The sequence below is a fragment of the Periplaneta americana genome, chromosome 15, assembly GCF_040183065.1.
Source record: "Periplaneta americana isolate PAMFEO1 chromosome 15, P.americana_PAMFEO1_priV1, whole genome shotgun sequence".
In the NCBI taxonomy this organism is placed as follows: Eukaryota; Metazoa; Arthropoda; class Insecta; order Blattodea; family Blattidae; genus Periplaneta; species Periplaneta americana.
The window spans coordinates 117,510,549-117,537,261 of NC_091131.1; the positions used below are offsets into that span (position 1 = coordinate 117,510,549).

The 26,713-nt window shown below is 32.8% G+C and overlaps 1 protein-coding gene across 1 annotated transcript in view; it reads right to left on the minus strand.

Annotated features, from left to right (window-relative positions):
* Positions 1 to 23,198, minus strand: part of LOC138715732 (protein scarlet-like) — a 68,945-nt gene extending 45,747 nt beyond the window's left edge. The window contains exons 1-2 of the mRNA XM_069848789.1: positions 23,077 to 23,198; positions 15,712 to 15,903 (exon numbers count right to left, since the gene is read on the minus strand). Coding sequence (XP_069704890.1) covers positions 15,712 to 15,838 — 127 coding nt within the window. The 5' untranslated portion in view covers positions 15,839 to 15,903; positions 23,077 to 23,198. The remainder of the gene's footprint in view (positions 1 to 15,711; positions 15,904 to 23,076) is intronic.
* Positions 23,199 to 26,713: the final 3,515 nt, after the last annotated feature.

The following is a 26,713-nucleotide window of genomic DNA, read 5'->3' on the forward strand; positions in this document are numbered from 1 at the left end:
AAAAACTTACGAAAGTATACGCAAACACACATACATATGCATACACTCATCAATACGTACACACTCACACATGTGTAGAAATATGTAGACCTATATATTTTGTTTATTAATGTGTATGTGTGTGTTTGAGTTAATGTATATGTGTATGAGTATGCGTGCACGCTGTGCGTACAATAGTACTTATTTTTTCTCCAATGGTGTTTGTGAACCATGGTCACTGCGATATTACCAAGGAAATTGAGGGAATTAGCATATTGTTTAAATTTTTCGCTACTTCCAACCATTCAGCTTTGTTGGAGAGTGTCAAACTACTTTGCAATTTTTCCACATCACAGCACAGACCTCTCTTATAATTTCATTTATTATTGTGTAACCAATATATACAGTATAACGAAGCTCCATAAATGAGCAGGTATACGCTAGGAACCTAAAAAGTAATAAAATCATTACAATTTTCAGCCATGTTTCTCTTCACCTGTTAGAAACTCTGGCTCATAAACTACAAAAGATCTTCGGAATATGTAGTTGACTGGTTACGCGAAAGCAATAAACTACATATTCCGAAGTGATATAGTGTTAAAAATTGTGTAATCAAGATGTAGGCCTATACAAAAGATAATTTTCCTACGTTAGTACATTATGTAAACCGGACTTTTTCACTTGTTACAGTTTTTTGTGCATACCAGTATATTCAGTAGTTCATCGAAAGATAACATGGCATTTTCACGTTGTTAAAAAAATTTGCCAAGGTACGACCTAAATATTTAGGGCATAATAAACACTAAAACTCCCTTTGATGCTGAGATGTACAATGAAAGGATGGACCCATGTTTATTTATTCTTTTTTGTCAAAATGTTTTCACGCCTTAGATACAAGAAAACAACTACTTCTTCAAAGTCATTTTTCGAACTAACAGTCATTTCTGGTGTTTCATCTTGGTGTCTTTACTAGGTGACTGAAGACGTCAAGACAGCATCACCGATGGAGTCGTTATGGGTTCTTAGTGCGGTATCGGACTAACAGAACAGCAGCTATGTTTTCAACATTGTCGTATGGCCCCTATTAGGGTTTCCAGGTCTCCCGCATTTTGCGGATTCTCCCTAATTTTATCCACATTTTCGCCTGTCTCCCGTCTCACGTATTTGATAATATTTTCTTCCGTAATTTATTTAAATGGTACATATGGATAGTGCTATGATGCCATGAAAATCATTCTAATTACATATTTTTAAGTATAATCTACAGTGCCAAATTCTTATTAATTTTCAACTTGTTTTGTTAAGGGAAATTTCAATTATAAAAGTTTCTGAATTAATACAAAGCAAGTGGTAAGTAACTCGTATTAATAGTGCTATGGGATTCATCTTAAATTAATTTTGCGTACAGTTACAGGCTACTGTATTATAACATGCTCCGAAACGTAAGACATGTCGATAATGTCTTGATGAAACGATTTTGGCAATTATTTCCAAAATATTCCGTATTTTCAGTTTGAAAACCTGGCAACCCTAGCCCCTATAGTCCCAACAATTCACAGGGTCCTTTATTTGAAAGTCCCTAAATTTTCTAAGCTTTCAATTTAGAGGTGACTATGAGTGCTTTTGTATTTTTAATGTGCAATAATTGTATCATTTATACATTCACTGAAAAACTTCATAGTATATATATAATGTTATTATTCATGATCAACATCAGGATATTCTAATTTAACTTACAAAGGCAAAAATCTTGCGCAAATACTCACGTATAAATCAGCTCCCAACAATAACAGAAGCTGCATTTATGAAAGTCAGGATATTCTTATTAGATACAATTCATGTCCTCATAAACATTTTCCTTCTTCAGGCTTTCCTAATAAAAGTTGTGTTTGCATTTCTACGAACAGTAGGCTGTATGTAATAGTACTTCACATACACAGAATATATTACACACGTTATACATATCTGCTTTTTAGAATTTAGTTTTCCACTTAAACATATATCTCTAATCCAGAGGAACAGCCTCATCTACTAACAGTACAACAATTTCCGGTACATAAATATTACTACTTCTTTTTTTCAAGAAGTATTTAATCCTAATTCCTCTGAAAGCGTAATAATACATATTAATGAAACATTTCACTGTGGGAAATGACACTATTTCTATGAGATTTCATTGTAATTGTTATTTTATAGTTTTAGTTTCCATAGATTCCAGAAAGATTCAATCAGAAATTTTTTGTCAGTATGGTAAATTGGAAAAATCATATTAAAGAAATTATCCCCAAACTAAATTCAGCATGTTTCGCTATTAGATCTATACAAGAGATGGTAAATATCAATATCTTAAAAATAATATACTAGTAGTATTGGAATGGTGGTCACGTGCAGGCTCCCACAGGCTCACACAGGCTCCCCATGTAACGTCACAAGTGGACGTGGCAAGTGACGTCATGGGCGTGGCCAAAGTATGACGTCATGGAGGGGGTGGGGCTTAAATTATGACGTAGGAAAGGGGCGTAACTTAAATTACGTCATAAATGGTTATCTAAGAGTTCAAGGTTAAAGTGTGACGTCATGCACACGTTAAGGTATGTAATTGAAGTTGGGGCATGACGTGTTCATACAAGTTTGTATATTGGGGGGGGGGGTTGAAATACACAAGTTCATACATGTTTGAAAATCCCATCTCCTCAATGCAGATGTAATGTACATATTCGCTATCTGCTATGTGTGCAAATATTATGCTGATTCATATCCGGCGATTGTTCTCGAGTTAATTGTAAGGGGGGATGAAAGACACAAGTTCATACATGTTTGAAAATCCCACAATCCCTATCTGCTATGTGTGCAAATATTATGCTGATTCACATCCGGCGATTGTTCTCGCACTGCTATCTGCTATGTATGCAAATATTATGCGAGCTCACATCCGGCGAGTGTGTGAATTGCTGAGTAAAGAATTAATCTATCACACTTAAACCCATACATTCTTTTTCTTCTTATTATTAAGATTCTAATGTAATGGTAATTTAATTGATGGGAATTGGGTGTTGGATATTGGAATGTGGGACATAAATGGTTGTACTTTCCGATAAAAAATTAATCTAGCACACTTGTAAATTAAACAGGATGTGGCTGAAGTGGCGTAACTTAAAGTGTGACGTTATAAATTTGTAATTGAAGTTGGAAATGGCGGAGGGGGGTAATAATTTGAAATACATAGGGCGTAACTTAAAGTGTGACGTCATAAATTTGTAATTGAAGTTGGAAATGGGGGAGGGGGGAATAATTTTAATATTTATTAGGTAATTAAACATACTTTGTTTTTGGTTTTGGGGATGTAATAAATAAATAGATTAACACAAATACCATTATCCAAAAATAAATATAAAAAAGAAGTACAAAGAATTTTAGACATTGCAAATGATAACGGATACAGTAAAACCCTTATTCGAAAATTAATTCGGAAAAAAGAAAACAATACACAACGACAGACAAACACTACCTTAACAAAAACAAACAATAATAAATCAAAATTTTGGTCAACACTCACTTACAATAAATACATATCTAACAAATTAAAAAACTTCTTTAATAAAGAAAACATAAACATAGCATTCAAAACAAATAATAAGTTAAACAATAATATCCTTAACACAATAAATCCTATAGATAAATTAAATAGCAAAGGCATATATGTGCTTAAATGTCACACATGCAGTAAGAAATACATAGGCCAAACTAAACGCAATATAAAAACAAGATATAAGGAACATGTCAACGATTTCAAAAATAATAGAGAAAAATCAAAATATGCAACACACTTAATTAATACTGGACATGAATTAGGTCATCACCAGAACACATTAAGTATCCTAAAAACATACAATGACAATAAATTCATAAATGCAGCAGAAGAATTCTTCATTGCCTACTACCATAATAAATATCAAAATATAATCAACGAAAATTTATTAAACTTTAAAAATCCACTGTATGCAGTTTAAAACAGACCTATTCACATTGATCTTAATACGCCATTCAAATAGTTCCTTTCATATTCTTGCGCCGTTACATGCCTCAATACACACGATTATCTAGGCTTCAGTTCTCTTAAAACCTCCAACACATCAACACCAGTACACACAAATGTAAGTATTCGAATGCCGTCAAAATTCATTGAAACAATTATATCCCATATCAAAATTGAAAGTAAATTAATAGTTAATATTCTTTCAGTTATAGAACTTCTTCATTTATACTTCAATAAACCTGAGAACACGTAATAGGATGTCATCACATCAGAGTAGCCATTTCAAAGTCAATGACCTCTAAATAAGTAATCTTATAATAATTATTACTGCTGCCGTAAAATCTTTTACATATATTTGGTATTATAGCTCATCTAATTATTACGAATTATAATATTGATCTTTCTATTAATTTCAATGAATGATTAAAATCATACCCAATTCATGACTTATTTATTACGAAATTTATCGTACATTCCACTACATTCACAATCAACGAGCATTTATTCAATATCTCAACTAATTACACCCAACAGTAATTCTTTAACATAAACAACATTTTTAACGAGTAATCTTATAATAATAATAATAATTATCTGCGTCTCTATATAATCACTTGTCTATATTTTGCATTTATTATTATCTCTTAATCTCTATTTTCAGGTGAAACAATTACAAAAAAAAAAAAACACACACACAACATCAACTACGAAAACTAATTTGAACTTACGACAATTCCAAGCCATGATTACTCTAAATATTTTATTATCTTCATTATAAAATTAAATTTTAACATTGACTAATTTAATCACTTTATATCAATTGTAAAGTAGTCATCAGCGTCAAACAACATTCATTCAAATGCCAACGGCCTTTCTAAGCGAAATAATTACAAAACACAAGAACATTAACTATGCATAATATCTTGTAACTTCCGACAACTTTCAGCCATGATTACTTTAAATATTTTATTATCATCATTTTAAAATTAATATCATTGACAAATTTTAAACATTGTATATTAATTGTAACATGAGCTATATGTATAAAATAAAATATGCGTCCAGTCTAAGTTCAAATTCAAAGATTATCTCAATATTCATCCTATTTCATGTTATATCTACATAAAGCTCATGAATTTCATGTACCACATATATTGTTCTCTATTTTCCTTGTAATTTGCATAATATGTTATTATAGGTCCAGATAATATGTTTTGTTATATCTGAAGATGCCCTAAACGGCGAAAACGTTCATATATTGTTATTAAATAGCAAATAAACATTTGCAAGTTTATATGCCTTAAGATTGAAATTCATTAAATACTTATTAATAATTTACCAGGCATATTGATATATTAAAATGAATTGTAAATTACACAAATATTGCATGATGCAAATAATATGTAAGCTGTTAATTCACATCCGGCGATTGTTCTCGCAGCGTCTTATGATACGCAAATATTGTATAAGCGCTTTCTGCTATGTGTGCAAATATGCAAGGTTGCTAATTTTACTGGTTGTACTTTAAGCCAATTGCTGAGTAATTGATAAAAAATATTAAGATTCTAATGTACTGGTAATTGAATTGATAAATAGTAATGGGAAATGGAAATTGGTATGGGGGAATTATTGATGGAGTAAATGGTTGTACTTTAAGCCAATTGGTGAGTAATTGATAAAAAAAGTAATCTAGCACATTTGTAAATTAAACACTAACATTCTTCTTCTTCTCATTATTATTATTATTATTCGTCATAAAGAATATTAAAGTGTGACGTTATAAATTTGTAATTGAAGTTGGAAATGGGCGAGGGCTGTTTATAATTTGAAATACATACGGCGTAACTTAAAGTGTGATGTTATAAATTTGTAATTGAAGTTGGAAATGGGGGGGGGGGATTTGATAAAATTCTAATGTAATAGTAATTTAATTGATAAATAGTTATGGGGAAGGGAAATTCGCAAGTGTTAATTGAAATTGGAATGGGGGAATTATTGATGGCGCAAATGGTTGTACTTTAAGCCAATTGATAAAAAAAATTAATCTAGCACACTTGTAAATTACACACATACATTCTTCTCATATTATTATTATTCCAATGTAATACATTTTGAAGTAAAATTGAGTGGTTTGTTTAGCGTATTTAATTTAAGCCATACATTATTACCAACGTTAAATTCATCAGAATGTGACATTATTATTTCGTAATACAGTAATTGTAGCAGATAAATCAATGTAGATGTATATGTTGTGTAATGTTATTACATATGCATAAGTGTGCAAATATTATGCAAGCTTGCTGAATCACTTCCGGCGATGATGCAATTGCTGAGTAATGATAAAAACATGTTTTTGAAGCACCTGGAACGTGTTATATTACACAAATATTGCATGATGCAAATAATATGCAAGCTGTTAATTGACATCCGGAGATTGTTCTCGCAGCGTCTTATGTTACACAAATATTGTATTCATTACAAGTGAATAATCACTATCTGCTATGTGTGCAAATATTATGCAAGGTTTCTAATTTTACATCCGGCGATGAAATTGCTGAGTGATGATAAAAAAATTACACAAATGTTGCATGATGCAAATAATATGCAAGCTGTTAATTCATATCCGGCGATTGTTCTTGCAGCGTCTTTTGTTACACAAATATTGTATTGCCTAATAGCTATCTGCTATGTGTGCATTATTAAATTGAATATTAATTGCTACTTTGTGCTGTATTTTACAGAATGTTTACTTTAACCATCAATACCATTTTTGACCTACACTACTTCTGCTCTGAACGTCTCAAATAATATTGTATGATAGGTCCAATATATTGCACCTTTTCAATAATTACTTACGTTGGTGCTCTCTATTCGTACGTGATATTTGATTAAAAAACAATCGCAGAACATGGCATTGGCGTAACTTAAAGTGTGACGTTATAAATTTGTAACTGAAGTTGGAAATGGGGGATGGGGGTAATAATTTGAAATACACACGGCGTAACTTAAAGTGTGACGTCATTCACAAGTGCAGGTATGTAATTGAAGTTGGGGCGTAACGTAATAATTTGAATTACATATGTTCATACAAGTTTGTATACTTGAAAGACACAAGTTCATACATGTTTGAGATTTCACCTACACAATGATGTGATTACACGTGCAAATATTATACAACCTCACATCCGGTGATGCAATTGCTGAGTAATAATAAAAACATGTTTTTCAAGCACCTGCAACGTGTTATATTACACAAATATTGCATGATGCAAATAATATGCAAGCTGTTAATTCACATCCGGCGATTGTTCTCGCAACGTCTTATGTTACACAAATATTGTATTGATTACATGTGCATTATTATTATTATTATTATTATTAGTATTATTATTATTATTATTATTATTATTATTCCAATGTAATACATTTTTAGTGGATTGTTTAGTGTGTTTAATTTGAGCCATACATTGTTACCCGCATTAAATTCATCAGAATGTGACATTATTATTATTATTATTCCAATTTAATGCATTTTGAAGTAACATTTATTGGTTTTATTTTAAGCCATATATTATTAGCGAAAGTATGATTTAAAGCAGTTCGTAATATTCACTTAAATTCCAGAGTAGTATAATATTATACTGTATTAAGTGGATCATAAAGAAAGTGAAATTCTAAAGAAAGAGATTGAGTATGACATGATAAGTTGGAATTTATACTGATGGTATCTTTAGTCTTACAAAAGTAATCAATAAACTAATAAAAACAATATTACAGTACAAAGCAAAGTTACCTAGGTACTGTATCTGTTTTATGTGTAACTAATATTATATAACAAAACTCTTATCACATTATGCTTTTAAGGTGATATTTGAGAAACTTCCTATCATCAGAATATTAAATTATTTTCTCGAAATCTGCTGAAGCATATTCTATATCTGCTATGTGATGCAAGCCTGCATTAACATCCTGTGATTGTTTGACGACCACCTGCAATGTATTATATTACACAAATATTGCATGCACATAATAGCTATCTACTATTTTCAGCAAATATTATGCTAGCTTGCAATACAGCATGTCGTTGCAATAACGCAACAGCATGTCGTTGCAGTAACGCAACAGCATGTCGTTGCAATAACGCAACAGCATGTCGTTGCAATAACGCAACAGCATGACGTTGCAATAACGCAACAGCATGTCGTTGCAATAACGCAACAGCATGTCGTTGCAATAACGCAACAGCATGTCTAAGCGTGATTATGAAGAATGCTCGAATTGTAATAAATGTTTTTTTGTAAATAGTATTGCACTGTAACTTTTTCTGTATTAAACGTTACAACTTGTCGAAAATCGTAATCTTGCGACATATACGTTACAACTTGTCGAAAATCGTAATATTGCGACATATACGTTACAAATTGTCGAAAATCATAATTTTGCGACATATACGTTACAGCTTGTCGAAAATCGTAATCTTGCGACATATACGTTACAACTTGTCGAAAATCGTAATCTTGCGACATATATGTTACAACTTGTCGCAAATCGTAATCTTGCGACATATATGTTACAACTTGTCGAAAATTGTAATCTTGCGACATATACGTTACAACTTGTCGAAAATCGTAATCTTGCGACATACACGTTACAACTTGTTGCAAGCTAGCATAATATTTGCTGAAAATAGTAGATAGCTATTATGTGCATGCAATATTTGTGTAATATAATACATTGCAGGTGGTCGTCAAACAATCACAGGATGTTAATGCAGGCTTGCATCACATAGCAGATATAGAATATGCTTCAGCAGATTTCGAGAAAATAATTTAATATTCTGATGATAGGAAGTTTCTCAAATATCACCTTAAAAGCATAATGTGATAAGAGTTTTGTTATGTAATATTAGTTACACATAAAACAGATACAGTACCTAGGTAACTTTGCTTTGTACTGTAATATTGTTTTTATTAGTTTATTGATTACTTTTGTAAGACTAAAGATACCATCAGTATAAATTCCAACTTATCATGTCATACTCAATCTCTTTCTTTAGAATTTCACTTTCTTTATGATCCACTTAATAAAGTATAATATTATACTACTCTGGAATTTAAGTGAATATTACGAACTGCTCTAAATCATACTTTCGCTAATAATATATGGCTTGAAATAAAACCAATAAATGTTACTTCAAAATGCATTAAATTGGAATAATAATAATAATAATAATAATAATAATAATAATAATAATAATGTCACATTCTGATGAATTTAATGCGGGTAATGATGTATGGCTTAAATTAAATACACTAAACAATCCACTCAAAATGTATTACATTTGAATAATAATAATAATAATAATAATAATAATGCACATGTAATCAATACATTATTTGTGTAACATAAGACGTTGCGAGAACAATCGCCGGATGTGAATTAACAGCTTGCATATTATTTGCATCATGCAATATTTGTGTAATATAACACGTTGCAGGTGCTTGAAAAACATGTTTTTATTATTACTCAGCAATTGCATAACCGGATGTGAGGTTGTATAATATTTGCACGTGTAATCACATCATTGTGTAGGTGAAATCTCAAACATGTATGAACTTGTGTCTTTCAAGTATACAAACTTGTATGAACATATGTAATTCAAATTATTACGTTACGCCCCAACTTCAATTACATACCTGCACTTGTGAATGACGTCACACTTTAAGTTACGCCGTGTGTATTTCAAATTATTACCCCCATCCCCCATTTCCAACTTCAGTTACAAATTTATAACGTCACACTTTAAGTTACGCCAATGCCATGTTCTGCGATTGTTTTTTAATCAAATATCACGTACGAATAGAGAGCACCAACGTAAGTAATTATTGAAAAGGTGCAATATATTGGACCTATCATACAATATTATTTGAGACGTTCAGAGCAGAAGTAGTGTAGGTCAAAAATGGTATTGATGGTTAAAGTAAACATTCTGTAAAATACAGCACAAAGTAGCAATTAATATTCAATTTAATAATGCACACATAGCAGATAGCTATTAGGCAATACAATATTTGTGTAACAAAAGACGCTGCAAGAACAATCGCCGGATATGAATTAACAGCTTGCATATTATTTGCATCATGCAACATTTGTGTAATTTTTTTATCATCACTCAGCAATTTCATCGCCGGATGTAAAATTAGAAACCTTGCATAATATTTGCACACATAGCAGATAGTGATTATTCACTTGTAATGAATACAATATTTGTGTAACATAAGACGCTGCGAGAACAATCTCCGGATGTCAATTAACAGCTTGCATATTATTTGCATCATGCAATATTTGTGTAATATAACACGTTCCAGGTGCTTCAAAAACATGTTTTTATCATTACTCAGCAATTGCATCATCGCCGGAAGTGATTCAGCAAGCTTGCATAATATTTGCACACTTATGCATATGTAATAACCAGGGAAAGGATTTATATGTAAATACATATTTACTTATAAAGCTAATATAATTTATATTTTGCATTATCTTTATGTTTCACAATGTGTAGGGTTGAAAAATCCTACTTTTATTTTCCATATTTTTCCATATTTTAGAGTTTAGTACATATTTTCGTTAATTTCCATATATTTTCCATATTTCATATAAAACAGTCCATATTATATTAGGTTTAACAATAAAACAAAACAAAATTCCATTAACTTTTAAAAATACATTTCAACAATAGAGATTTAAACACATGTTCAGTAATCCCTTTAACATCAGAGTTATTTGAAAATTAGCAGTCCTATCAACAATGGGAAAGTAAGTTACAAAACTGTATTAATTTAATTTAAAATTTTTAACAGACTTCAGTTGTGCAGCTCAACAGTTAAATGCCAGTCAGAGTACACATAGGTTCAGTTTTGTAAATCATACTATAAAGACGGTAAATATGCCAAAAGTACGTCATTCAGTCAATTTAAAATCAAAACTAACAAGTTACATTTCAGAATTTAAAGAAGATGGTTTATCAACTGACAATAAAATATTATTTTGTAATTTGTGTCAGTGTGCAGTATCATCTACACAAAAGTTCCTGGTGCAACAACACATTACAACTAGTAAACATCAGGCCAACAAACAACTAAATTCCAAGCAGAGACAATTGTTTTTAACACAACCAACAACATCGAATGTAAGATCTGAGTTTAACATCGACCTGTGCCGTTCTCTCATCTCTGCTGATATTCCTCTCTACAAACTAAAGAATAAGGTCTTCAGGGAATTCCTTGAAAAATATACTCAACATACAATCCCGGATGAGTCAACACTTAGGAAGACGTATGCTCCATCCATCTACGATGAGACAATACAGAAGATAAGAGATGAAATTAAAGATAGTTCAATTTGGGTTTCCATTGATGAGACTCCCGACAAAGAAGGTAGACTTGTTGGTAATGTAGTTATCGGTTTGTTAAGTGAACAATATTCTGAACGAATTCTTTTACATTGTGATGTTCTAGAAAAGTGCAATAACAAAACTATAGTTAAACTGTTCAACGAAGCTATGGGTATCCTGTGGCCAAAGGGTATTATGTACGATAATGTGTTATTCTTTATTAGCGATGCTGCCCCTTATATGGTCAAAGCTGGACAAGCATTATCTGTTGTATATCCTAAATTGACTCATTTTACTTGTGTGGCGCATGCATTTCATTGTGTGGCAGAAGTGGTCAGAGACAATTTCCCTAAAGTAGATTTGTTGATTTCATGAGTGAAAAAAGTATTTCTCAAAGCTCCCAGTAGAGTTAACGTGTTGAAAGAAATGTACCCTGAAATTCCATTGCCACCAAAGCCAATTTTAACTAGATGGGGTACATGGCTAGAAGCAGTTGAATATTATGCCGAACATATAGACTCTATTAACAATGTTCTCCTTGCATTGGACTCTGAAGATGCAGTCTCAATTGATACTGCGAAAACAGTTACCTGTGACATAAGTGTGAAGAATGACTTAGCTCACATTCAGCATACATTTTCATGCATCATAAAAACGCTCAAAAGTCTCCAAAATAGGCACCTTTCACTATCTGAAAGTTTTGAAATTATAAATAGTACTGTGGAACAACTGAATCGTGGTAGAGGTAAAGTTGCAGATGCAGTAAGAGCTAAGGTGGACACTGTACTTTCAAAAAACCCTGGATATGAAGAACTACAAAAGGTTGTTGCTGTGATGAGTGGTGAATCAACAGTGAAGATTAACTTGGACTTATCCCCAGCAGACATTGTGAAATTGAATTATGTACCAGTTACTTCTTGTGACGTCGAACGCTCTTTTAGTCAGTATAAATCTATCCTCAGAGACAATAGAAGAAGATTCACTTTTCAGCACTTGAAAGAAATGTTTGTAACCTATTGTTATGGTAACAGACAATAAAAATTGTGTTTTGTTGAAACTACATTGGAAGATAAGGTACGTCCATTATATTTTTTGTTTAGTTTGATTAAAATGTACCAATATTTAACGTACATAGTCATTTTTTTATAATTTTAAGTCCATATTTAATTCCATATTTTGGTAAAAATCCATATTTAATTCCATATTTTGGTAAAAATAACTACATATATATTTACATATTTCATATATTTTTAGTCCATATAAATCCGTTCCCTGGTAATAACATTACACAACATATACATCTACATTGATTTATCTGCTACAATTACTGTATTACGAAATAATAATGTCACATTCTGATGAATTTAACGTTGGTAATAATGTATGGCTTAAATTAAATACGCTAAACAAACCACTCAATTTTACTTCAAAATGTATTACATTGGAATAATAATAATATGAGAAGAATGTATGTGTGTAATTTACAAGTGTGCTAGATTAATTTTTTTATCAATTGGCTTAAAGTACAACCATTTGCGCCATCAATAATTCCCCCATTCCAATTTCAATTAACACTTGCGAATTTCCCTTCCCCATAACTATTTATCAATTAAATTACTATTACATTAGAATTTTATCAAATCCCCCCCCCCATTTCCAACTTCAATTACAAATTTATAACATCACACTTTAAGTTACGCCGTATGTATTTCAAATTATAAACAGCCCTCGCCCATTTCCAACTTCAATTACAAATTTATAACGTCACACTTTAATATTCTTTATGACGAATAATAATAATAATAATAATGAGAAGAAGAAGAATGTTAGTGTTTAATTTACAAATTTTTCTAGATTACTTTTTTATCAATTACTCACCAATTGGCTTAAAGTACAACCATTTACTCCATCAATAATTCCCCCATACCAATTTCCATTTCCCATTACTATTTATCAATTCAATTACCAGTACATTAGAATCTTAATATTTTTTATCAATTACTCAGCAATTGGCTTAAAGTACAATCAGTAAAATTAGCAACCTTGCATAATATTTGCACACATAGCAGAAAGCGCTTATACAATATTTGCGTATCATAAGACGCTGCGAGAACAATCGCCGGATGTGAATTAACAGCTTGCATATTATTTGCATCATGCAATATTTGTGTAATATGACACGTTGCAGGTGCTTCAAAAACATGCTTTTATTATTACTCAGTAATTGCTTCACCGGATGTGAGCTTGCATAATATTTGCACGTGTAATCACATCAATGTGTTGATAAAATTTCAAACATGTATGAACTTGTGTATTTCAACTATACAAACTTGTATGAACATATGTAATTCAAATTATTAGGTTACGCCCCAACTTCAATTACATACCTGCACTTGTGAATGACGTCACACTTTAAGTTACGCCGTGTGTATTTCAAATTATTACCCCCTCCCCCATTTCCAACTTCAATTACAAATTTATGACGTCACACTTTAAGTTACGCCCTATGTATTTCAAATTATTACCACCCTCCCCCATTTCCAACTTCAATTACAAATTTATAACGTCACACTTTAAGTTACGCCACTTCAGCCACATCCTGTTTAATTTACAAGTGTGCTAGATTAATTTTTTATCGGAAAGTACAACCATTTATGTCCCACATTCCAATATCCAACACCCAATTCCCATCAATTAAATTACCATTACATTAGAATCTTAATAATAAGAAGAAAAAGAATGTATGGGTTTAAGTGTGATAGATTAATTCTTTACTCAGCAATTCACACACTCGCCGGATGTGAGCTTGCATAATATTTGCATACATAGCAGATAGCAGTGCGAGAACAATCGCCGGATGTGAATCAGCATAATATTTGCACACATAGCAGATAGGGATTGTGGGATTTTCAAACATGTATGAACTTGTGTCTTTCACCCCCCCCCTTACAATTAACTCGAGAACAATCGCCGGATATGAATCAGCATAATATTTGCACACATAGCAGATAGCGAATATGTACATTACATCTGCATTGAGGAGATGGGATTTTCAAACATGTATGAACTTGTGTATTTCAACCCCCAACAATATACAAACTTGTATGAACACGTCATGCCCCAACTTCAATTACATACCTTAACGTGTGCATGACGTCACACTTTAACCTTAAACTCTTAGACAACCATTTATGACGTAATTTAAGTTACGCCCCTTTCCTACGTCATAATTTAAGCCCCACCCCCTCCATGACGCCATACTTTGGCCACGCCCATGACGTCACTTGCCACGCCCACTATGACGTCACTGGTCACGCCCACTTGTGACGTCACATGGGGAGCCTGTGGGAGCCTGCACATGACCACCATTCCAATACTACTTATACTTTGCATCCTTTCACTCGGTAATGAGCTTTGGGATAATATTCTGCGGAAATTATACAGATAGTAACAGTATATTCCTAGTACAAAAAAGAGTAATTAGAATAATAGTAGGTGCCAAATCTAGGGAATCGTGTAGGACTATTTAAAAAAAAACTACAAATAATGCCCATGGCTTGTGAGTCATTATTAATGAACTTCCTCGTATGTAATCGTGAAAACTTTGTAACTAATGCAACAGTTCATAGCATAAATGAAACTAAAAACATAAGATTATTTAGGGCCAAATTAAAGAAGTACCTAATTTCTCACGCCTTCTATTCTGTAGGTTAATTTATGACATTCAACAACGCTGCATGAATATTTCTGCCTTGTATTAAGTATCGATATTAACTCCTTTGTTGTATTAGTGTATTGTAAAACTCTTCTGTATATATTTCAACTAGACTGTGACTATAATTAAGAATTTGTAATACTATTAAGATTTTTTTACATATTTCACATCTAGCTGTGAAGCGATGTACGAATACCATTGAATGTAAATAAGTACAATACAATAGAATACAATACAAAAGACTACTTTAGCTTCGGACTGTAGGTTAATTTTTGACAATATACGTGCGTTGTAATAAATTGCCACATTCGTGCATTTTATCATTAAGAAGTATCTTGCTTCGTAAGTTAGATCTAATGTATTTAGGAAACAGAAGTTTTAAAAAGCAAAAATAGAATTTTAGAAAATTTGAATATTAATAATATTCTTTCAGTAAAAAATAAGGAGGAAATATTTGGTAATGGTATAAACGATAATATAATACGTAGCTTGAAAAGCATGAAACATGTAAATCGTAATGTACGGATTACAAGGACAAATATAGCTAGTATCGGTTATTAAAATTATTGATTTCATTTCAATACTTACCAGACTTCAGTATGTTGGAACGCTCATCGTGAACTCTTCTTAACCATGCCAACGAGTGATGCTTTTTTCTAGCCCATACTGAGACATTATGCCATGTTAAAGTAGTACTTGATGATTTGTTGCACATTTTGTGGAAGAAACTCAATGTTTTTAATGAGGGTTGGACTCCATTGAGTAGGGTGATTTCAGCTCCTAGATTATTAGAATATAATCAGTTTGCCAAAGGAATAAAAAATTAATTACTTAGTTTGTGCAATGTTATCACAAGAGGCGCTGTCCCAGTACTATATATAGATTAATATTTCTTGTTTAAAATGGTTATAATAGTAGGCATTAGTTCTATGTATTGTAGATCCCTATTACCATGGCATGGCGCGTCCTCAGGTTGCGGATAGAGTAGACGCCCTCTGGATATGGAGGGTAGCTGCGAATTTATTGAATAAGCAGTCGCGGACAGCCGATAAAGGGTGGTCCTCCAGCTTGGGGATTGGCTAAAGGGCTAACAACCCATCACCGTAGAAAAGAGCTTGTTACGAAATCCCAACATAAGCCCCAAAATGGGACTGATTCTTTGGCGCGACCACGGCAAAGAAATAAGGTTATGAAATTTGGTAACTGAGAATGTCACGAGTCTTTATAAAACAGGAGGGGTAACATTAGCAGCAAAAGAACTAGCTATATACAGAATAGACTTTGTGGGACTACAAGAAGTTAGGTTAGATGGGAATGACTTGTAATATGGAGAAGGAAACAATAATCACCAATTAGGAGCAGGATTCCTTATTCATAAAGGAGTAAAATCAGTTATAGGTTATCGTATTTAGTACTTAAGAGTAGATGGTGCGATATCATAGATATAAATGCTCAAGCTCCTATAGAAGAGAAATACGACCATATAAAAAATAGCTTCTGTGAGGAATTGGAACATACTTTTGACCAATTATCTAGATATCACATGAATATTTTATTGGGGGATTTCAATGCTAATGTAGGACGGGAGGATATTTTTAAACCAACTATTGTAAAAGAGACCTACCGTAATTAGTAGATAATGATAATGGAGTTAGGTTAATCAACTTTGCAACATCAAAAAATTTAATCGTGAAAAGTACAACATTCCTGCATAAGGGTATACATATATACATATACTTGGACTTCACTAGATGGATTGACACACAATTGAATAGATCACATCTTAATAAGTAAATGAAGATATGCTAGTATAGTAGACATTCGTTCCTTCATTGGGGCAGACTGTGATTCTGACCAACATTTTTGGTGATTGGAGAATTAATACAAAACTGTCAGTAGTCAAGCGAGTAGAGCAACAAGTTAACATTAGGAGATTCAATATTCCAAAATTAAAAACGAGGAAACTAAACAACATTATCAGGTCGAAATTTGAAATAACCTAGGTTTGCTACTTTAGGAAGTTCCAACGAAGTTGAGGAGCAGTTAGATATTAATAGCGTGTCAAAGATAATATCAAAATTGCAGCTGAGCAGGGCATAGGTTATTATGAAACTAAGAAAAAGAAATCGTGGTTTGATTACGATTGTTCCATGGTAGTAGAGAGGAGGAAGTAGGTAAAATTGGCATTTTTACAGGATACAGTCCAGATGAATAGAGATAATTATTTCAATGAAAGACAGGAAGCAAGTCATACACTTAAGAAAAAAAAGAGAATTTACTTAGGGGAAAAACTAAATGAGGTAGAAACAAATAGTATAAATAAAAACATTAGAGACTTATATAAAGGTGTAAAGGAATTTAAGAAAAGATATCAGGCGAGGGTAAACGTGATTAACGACGAGAATGATGACTTGCTTGCAGACTCTCATTCCATGCTGAACAGTTGTAAAAACTATTTTGGACAACTACAAAAATAGAAATGTGATCGAGACGATGTCCAAATACAAACGTCTGAGCCGTTTATATTCGAACCCACACTTTCTGAACTCGAAATTATGATAGAAAATCTGCAAAAGTATAAGTTTCCAGGCATCGATCAAATTCCAGAATAAACTGCCTACTGTACGATAGAAAATCTGAAAAAGTACAAGTCTCCAGGCATCGATCAAATTCCAGAAGAAACTGCCTACTGAAGGATATACTGGAAGGAATGATGAATGGGAGAAGAGTTTGTTGCAGAAGAATATATCAAAATAATAATAGAAGACATTAAGATATATGGATCATATGCGGAGACTAAGAGGAAGGCAGAAAATAGAAAAAAAAACTGGAGAATACTGGGTTTACAGTGAAAGACCTGCCCTTAGACACAAAACTATGAATGAATGAATGAATGAATGAGTAAATGAATGAATGAATGAAATTATACAAAAAATAACAGCTTATTGAGTAAACATGACAAATCATAGTGCATAAATTTAAAATAATAAAGTTTGGCATTAAAATTATTCGGATATTTTCTGTGCAGTAATTAAAATAAAGCAAAATCTGCTTTCCATGTTTCCTAGAAAAACCTTTGTCTTTAAAATTCTGATTCTAATAAAGTAAATTATAATATTTTGTGACAAAAATTTCGAAACCATAAAATATGGAAATAAAATGTTGAAATTTGTAGAGATAATGTGAGGTCCTCTCATGTGAAACACGCACCCTTAAATAGAAGAATAAAATATGTGTATATCTTCCAAGTATCATAGTTGCAATGGCAACATTTCAAACAAATATGTATGGTATTCATATATAAATCCCAACCATGATTGTGATCTAAATATAAATATGTTTATAAACACGTGATAGATGATGAAAGAATTAATTTGTTAATGCGTTTGAGAGAAGAGCTTTGTCAGTAAGTTATATTTAATTATATTATGCATCTCGTAAAAAATTAAATGTTTCGTTTAAACAACTTGGGTAATTTAACACCTATTAATTACTATGGTTGCGACGATAATTAATTGAGGCTACTAATACTGATATATAATCTAATATTACAAAATTATTGATTTATTTTTAGGCTATGAACAAATGTTCACCAGGAGCTGTTATTAAGGGCTAATTATGAAAAAGTATCCGTTCAGAGATGGACATTTTCTGTTATGAAACTGTTAAAAAACCAACACAGGGCGAATTTAAGTGATATTAATTTGAAAAATAGTCTACACATTTTCGTTATCTGATAAAAACAACCTGATTTCATCAATATAGAAATAAAGAAGAAATTTATTAAGTAAAAAGAGGAATTCAGAACAACCGTGTTCCCCTACAAACACACAAAGTAACCTATGCCACGCTATGCCTTGTATTATGAAATAACTGTCAAGCAGTGTAATTTCACTCACTGGGTTTGGTTGTATAACTCAAAACACTACACAAAAGACGCACTGCTGGTGGCAGATCTATTTCCAATAATGTAGCATATGGATTAGTTTGTGAAACTGATGGAAAACGGTAGACATCAACAGCTTTATTTACGCGATACAATAACAAAGTGCATGCAAAACCTTCTTGAAACGTCCATCAAAAAATTTTGTTACATACCGTTCGACTTTTACTCTATCTAAAGAAGTTGCCCTTCGAAAAATCTCACTTAGGAGTTTGTTCTCATTGATTGGTTTCTTTCGAGGTTTTCCCCAGCCGTGGCACTGATCCCGGATGGTCTATGGTGAGTCCTCGGCCTCACTTCATTTCACCCCTTTTGATCTGATTACCTGGTTGGGTTTTTCCGAGGTTTTCCCAATCATAAGATAAATGCCAGGTAATCTTTTGGCGAATCCTCGGGCCTCACCTCATCTCACTACATCTCGCCAAAATATTGTAAAAAAATTGTAGAAAATGTAAAATCGTAAAAATTGTAAAATATTGTAAAAAAATTGTACAAATTTGTAAAAATTGTAATTTTAATATTGTAATCTTGTAAAATTTTGACTTGTTGCACATCTTAAAATCTTCATTGCTAATGTAAGATCTATGGAATATAATAAATGAAATTAAATGAAAAAATATAATATAAAATACCCCAAATACTTCTTTTTACTTTTCATTTCGCCTACTTATTATTTTTTAATAATTGCTCTGAATTCATATCACGGTATTTTCTGCATAATTCGAGAAGTATTAAATAATATTGATACGAATATTACAAATATAACTCCACAGAAATGTGCAGCATATATACGCTGATGGATGTGAGTATTGTAATAAATGTCAAAGTGCTACCTCCAAAATTATTTGAAATTATTTTTTGAAGCTGTAGTTCACCAACACTGTCTTAAACATAACGCTATGCTGTAAGTTTTTCTTTTTTTCTGAGAAACTTATAAAATCCTAAATTATATTTTTTAAATCCTAAAACACCTCTCGAGAAAATCTATTTGAGCTTATTTGGCCTGAAAATCCCGAGGCTCAGTTATAAAACAAAAAGTGAACTAAACACATTTCTGCAATAATTTTAAAAAATAGAACAAATCCTGGTGTAGAATCGAAATGTACACCTTCGGGGTCATAATAACTTATCCTATTGATCAAATTAACGTAAAACAATTGACAATTTTAAATAATATAGACTAACCCATTACCCTTGAAACTTATTATTAATATATATTTCCCTGCTTCAACAAACATAACTAAATTAAAAGTAAAAAAAAAAATGCAGCTGTTAAACTCATTTGCAGTAAACACTATAGGCCTACTCCGCCATTTAAAAGAACAATATACAGTACATCGATAGTTTCATTAGTCGAATCGTTACTTCCGTTGATCTTTTATTGCGGCTTTGTTGCCCATGGTGAGGATTCTACGACTATTCGTCCCGGAAAAATGGTACCTCGACAATTCGTCCCAAACTATTTGTTTGTCACAACGTGTTTTGGTACCGCTACAAGATTTGTACCGTGGCAAATCGTTCCAAAGTATTTACCCTAACATGATTTAGTCCCACGTTTGTGCCAAATAAATCATATATTGCCAGTTTACTGTCGGCATTGAAAGAGAGGAGCCACCGTCTGGCGTCCTTATCAATTTTGAAACGGTCTGGTATGACTTACAAATCATCCAGGGATCGAGAGGTAATTTTTTTTTTACGAACCCTTTGCACCAAATTATTTATGGTTGATTTTCTTGGAAGTTTTAAGTACGTCTCACTTGACACCGCACTGACGTGATGATTCACTATTGAAGATGTTGCTTCGTTGGATGACTGCGCTCACTCTTTGATCTCTGCTAAAACATCGATTGCCCTGCACATGCCCCAATCAGGAGCATGCGTATGATCACTTTCTTTTAGAACTTGATGTGACCCTACTTCTAACTGAACTCTAGCAGAATATTATCCTCTTCTTTCACATCTCCATCCTGTTTTCTCCCTTCCTTCCCTATACTTGGTGTACAAATATCCTTTCCAAATTAATTTGGCTTTGCCTTTCTGAGATATGTTTAATCAGTTTGTACAACGAATTTTGATCTTGTTAAATTTTCGCCTGTTGTTAAGCAACTGCTAAGGATTATTGCTAGACAATTGCTTAATTATTGAAATTTCTTAGTTATTAAAATTTCGCAATGGGATAATATATCGTGGTACGTCGTAGATTCGGGACGAAATATTCTTGGAACAATTTGTCGTGGGAAGAATTATTATTTCTGGGACGAATTGTCGTGATACAAATTATATTCTTGGGACGAATTGTCGCGGTACGTATTTCCCGGTACGATTTGTCGGCCTTCCCATGGTGAGTCCCAATGGCGCCAACTTATATGGACCCGTGGGGCCCGAGACCACCCAATAATTTGTCATTATTATTATTATTATTATTATTATTATTATTATTATTATTATTATTATTATTATTATTATCAGTTCCTTTTCCATTCTTTCCCGGCTTAGTTACCTCATGAGTGATGCCTTACTGGTGTAATTTTTGAGGTACAGACCTGTCTTCGGACAGTTGACTAAACAAGAACATATGTGATGGTTGCCTATTGAATTCAGTAAATTACAATAAGTAATATTTCAATAAGTAAGAATGCATTGTTGGTGTGCACTTTATTCATCTCTCCTACCTATAGTCAGGTGCCACATAAAGATAGTGCTGAAAAGTTAGATTTAGAAGATGTTTGTGACGAATTTATAGGGAGAAACACATTTGCACCACTCTATGCTACGTAATAGTGAGTCCACTTTCGTATTATCAATTTGTAGTTAGAAAGAATTCAAGTCTCCAAGTTAAAATGTTTATATAATTGTAACGTTCTATTTAATTACTAAAAATGGATGATTGTGCAGAACAGCTACGCACAAGATAATGCGGAGATTTTTTTGTATAAGTTACTAGTATGAAGGAATAAATTCTGTGGCCGAAAGGAAAAAGGTCTTAAGTAAAAATTTTATACTTTTCAAGAGAGTAGTAGAAAGATTGAAATTGGTGTCAATTATAGAGTTTTTTTTAATTATGAGGTTTATGCTGGATATTGTTTGTTTATATTTCTTCTAAAATAGGTACTGTTGCTCATTTAACAGTTTTCTTGATTATTTCTAAAAAATAGTCACACTTAAGCCCTTTTAAGACTAGAACGCAAACTGAGTAGAAGAGTCTATTTAAACATGAGACCTTTTTCATGTCAAAATAAATGAGAAATGTAAATTATTAGGATTTCAAAATGGATCTTAAACAATTATAGGACTGTTTACTCTGGTGCTAAAGTTTTAAAAGGAAAGGGCATCAGTATGTAATAAAATAGCTAAAATTCAAGTTAGACCTTTTTAATAGGGAAGCATGGAAAGTAAACGTGTGATGTTCGTAAGAAATAAAGTATTAAATATTCTTAAATCCTTTATTCTGTGTGCTCGATTCAAAAAATACTTAGGAGGTTTGGTAACGCTCTATAAATCCAGTCAGGAGTCTTATTTGACTCTAACCGTTTTACCAGATTGTAGAAAATTGTTTCCGCTTTCAGAATATATAAAAATCACATTTTCACAAAAAAAAATTGACTTAAGACCTCTCTCCTCAAGCCACAGAATTGGTATTCACATTAAATCCAAAAGAATGTTACTTACAAGTAAATGGAACATAGCCCCTGGAACTTATAGTAACTACATACATTATAAAATCGTTCTTAGATCTCCATTTTGTTATTTTTAACATTCTAGAGTATATTGTATAGGCCTATACTATCCGTAGTCACATCGATATTACGAAAAATAATATCATTAAAGAGAGGATTTATGAGATTTTTTTGGGAAATTATGATCAAATGTTTGAGCGTACCCAATGTTTTTAAAAAGTTGGCGCCACTGGTGAGCCCTGTAATGCTTCTGTTCCTTCATTGATTATGAAATCGTTTATTTAAGAAAAGGAAACACTATTTAAAAATTAAACGAAGTGTTCCTATACTTACATAGATTGTGTAATGTTGTTACAAAATAATGTTGCAGCTTCAATGTTCTTCTGCTTTCTTGCAATACTTTAATGATTTCAATATTTGATCGCACTGTTCACTCCATATTACGTGTGTACTCGTCTTCCTTGACTTTCAAACTAGACATGAATCGTGTTACCTTTAAAGAGAAACCACTGAAGCCAAATTCCAGAGCAGTTCGGTTTCATGTTACAGCATTACCGGTTCTACAAGTCATTTTGTCAACGACAATAATCAAACTTCAGCTTATTTTGAAGACAGAAACCCAGACGAACAACTCTGCACGACGTGTGTTAATTTATAACATCTCTGCTGCGCCCCTCCTTTTATTAGACTTCTTTCAATACTTTTCTTCCACCTCTAATTCTTTTTTAACGTGAAACGTTTGTACTCGAGTGTCAAATGATTGAAATTAAAATGTTAGGAAAATTATTTCAACGTCTGATAGTTGTTTAGCAACGCCAATGAGTTGCGTCACACTATTCTCACTGAAATGCTTAGCAACGGATCATTCAGATTGTAGTAAATTTATAGTAAAGGCTCATTCACAATGAAAATTAAACATTACGTAAGCGTTAACTTAAAAATGTAAACGTTACAGTAAAATCAAGAGCATTCACGATGGGAACATAAACATAACCGCAAAGATACTTGGTAACCATGGAAACATAACAACGACGCCATTTCCTCATATTCTGTCGTCCACTTCAGCGCTCCACGATTGTGTTCTGTTTTCAAATCACGTAAGCATAAGCATGAAAGTTTGGAGTTTGCAAACTTTCATGTTAACGTCTTACGGTAATGTTTGTGTCAATGCTTATGTGAATCATTGTGAATGATCCCCATTTAGTAGCCTGGACGCAAACTTCTGTGTTTATGTTACGGTTATGTTTAATTTTCATTGTGAATGGGCCTTAATTCCATTGTAAATACCTGTACAAATATCGACGGACCAGTTCAAAAGGAAACTAACTCGAAGTTTAAACTTTTGATAAACCTGCATTTTAAAGCTTCATCTTTCTGTGAAAAATCAAAGCATCATTGAAATTACTCCAAATTCTCTTAATGATGTTTTATAAATAACTACCGTGTATCTATATTCCGTACTCAACTATTAGTAGTTATAAAATCTTTTAAAACAATAAAACATACTTTGTCAAAAGATAAAGTACAACGCGGGTTACTTTATAATGAGATTCTCAGCATACTCTGTTCTTTCCTTCCTTCTGTGGAAACTCATCCTTGTGTAACAAGAAGAGTGTACAACTAGTTACCGCTTATACTTTAAGAAGCAGGCTCTTCACTACGTTCACAGTTATCTGGACGAAGATTGTAAAACAATAAAAGCTGAACGAAAAACAGATGTAGGCCTGATTCTGATTGTGATTGCGATTGTGATAAACGTGATAATTAATTTAACTTAGGAAATAGTTTCATCCTTATTACGAAATACGTCGTTTCAATTTATATTTGTGTAATCAAAAAAATTACAAATAAGTCATTGGCTTTGATTTCGAATGGATTGCAGTAAGAGCTTGTTAACTTTTACTAATAATTAATTTATGTCATCAGCGTTACTTCCGAATATGTTGACTAATAGATAGGCTACTGAATGTGAATGTGAGTTAAGTCGTCTTAGTACCGTAAAGTGGGGTGAATCCGATCAAAAATTTAAGTCTTTTGTAGTTATATTGTTACAGCATAACTTCAATTTGAATTGTTTCATTGAAACTTGAGGATAATATGTCCATAATTTAATTTAGTTTTTAATTATAATTTAATATAATTTTAAAAATGTAATTGTAGATCGGTTGCACCTCATAAGTTGGGGTGAATCCGATCACATATTTATTTTCCCTATTCTATCGGATTCAGACTGCCAATGTATGAAACCAATCACTATTTTGTATTTTTTTAAAATATGTGTAAGTAAAATACTCCAAATTTTTGTACAGTTTAACTTTTAACCTCGTACAATATGTATTAGAAATGTATGAATATCTCCTCATTGATTCACTTAATATATATTCTGTAGAAAATCTCTCAAATAGTCCACACCTGTGGAGTAAAGGTTAGCGCGTCTAGCCGCGAAACCAAGTGGCTCGGGTTCGATTCCCGGTCGGGGCAAGTTACCTAGTTGAGGTTTTTTTCGGGGTTTTCCCTCAACCCAATATGAGCAAATGCTGGATAACTTTCGGTGTTGGACCCCGGACTCATTTCACCGGCATTGTCACCTTCATCTTATTCAGATGCTAAATAACCTAAGATGTTGATAAAGCGTCGTAAAATAACCTACTCTCTCAAATACATAATTGACATCACATGTATAATTCATACCTTAAACTAACTCCAGTGATATAAATTTTCAAACGGTGTGACTTACTACTCAATATCGTGATCATTAACGTTGTTGAAAACACATTATGTACCACTCCTTCCATGCTCTGGCACAACTGAATCCTGAGAGATTGCAGATTCTCCTTCGTCAGCACTGTCATCATCACTTCCAATAATGTCTCTTAATACACTTCCTTTGCCTGGAGTTAGGGGTAAGCGTTTTGCTCGATGAGTTGTTACATTAATTTGTTGATTCATCGAAACGAGTCTTTTTCAATTACATTTCAAATGATGCTGTTCAAAATCCTTCTCCTGAATTATTGTCACCTGTGTCTTTTTCTTCAGAAATTGGACATTGACTTTATTGAGACAGAAGGCAACAATTACTGACTTCCTGAATCCAGACAAGACATTAATTGGGAATTCATGCCGAGTTAGCTCTGTAGTAGCGTGTCTGCCTCCAGATTAGCCGGCCCCGGTTCGATTCCCGGCGAGGTCAGAAATTTTCTTGTAAAATTTCTACCCGGGACTAGGAGAGATGGCGGTGCACAACATCTAATCACTAAATTGTGTACCAATATACCTGGCTTAAATCCCAAATCTCTCCGCAGTGCATATGACGATAAGGCATATGTCACTGTTGATAGTGATTCGTCCGTCGGATGGGAACGTCAAGCCTGGCGGCCCTCTTGGTGCTATTCGACAGGAGTACGCTACTTGTCGGAACCAGGTTTCCCCTTCTCCCTTCCTCACCTTCATCATCATCCTCACTCATTCCCTACACTATACTTACACGAACACTTAACATACACTCGCCCTAGTACAAGACATAACTCTTCACAGATACACATCATGCATAACGTGGCCCGCCGAAGTGGTGTGCAAATTGAAAATGGGTCAGAGTCCTGCCATCTATCCGCAGTATGCGGAACCCGAATCACGTAAAGTGAAGTGGGTAGGCATTAGACACACACATGTCTATGTTTTCAAAGGCTCATTTTGTTATATATCGCATGATCGGATTCACCTCACAAAATTGTAGCATCAAAATGACAAGCTATGCACATGCAAATTAAAACTAGTACCTAAGAGCCTTCTTAGAAAGTAAAAATATCATGACATACCAATTTGACAACAATGACAAACGACAAACGCAGCACACATTACAAACTTATGCTCAAAAGAAAGTCTGTTGGCTTAGCGCTCTGTAGCTGATCACTGTTATTACTTAAAAAAAAAAATCAGCTGCGCGATTGTTGTTATAATGAAATGCGCACAC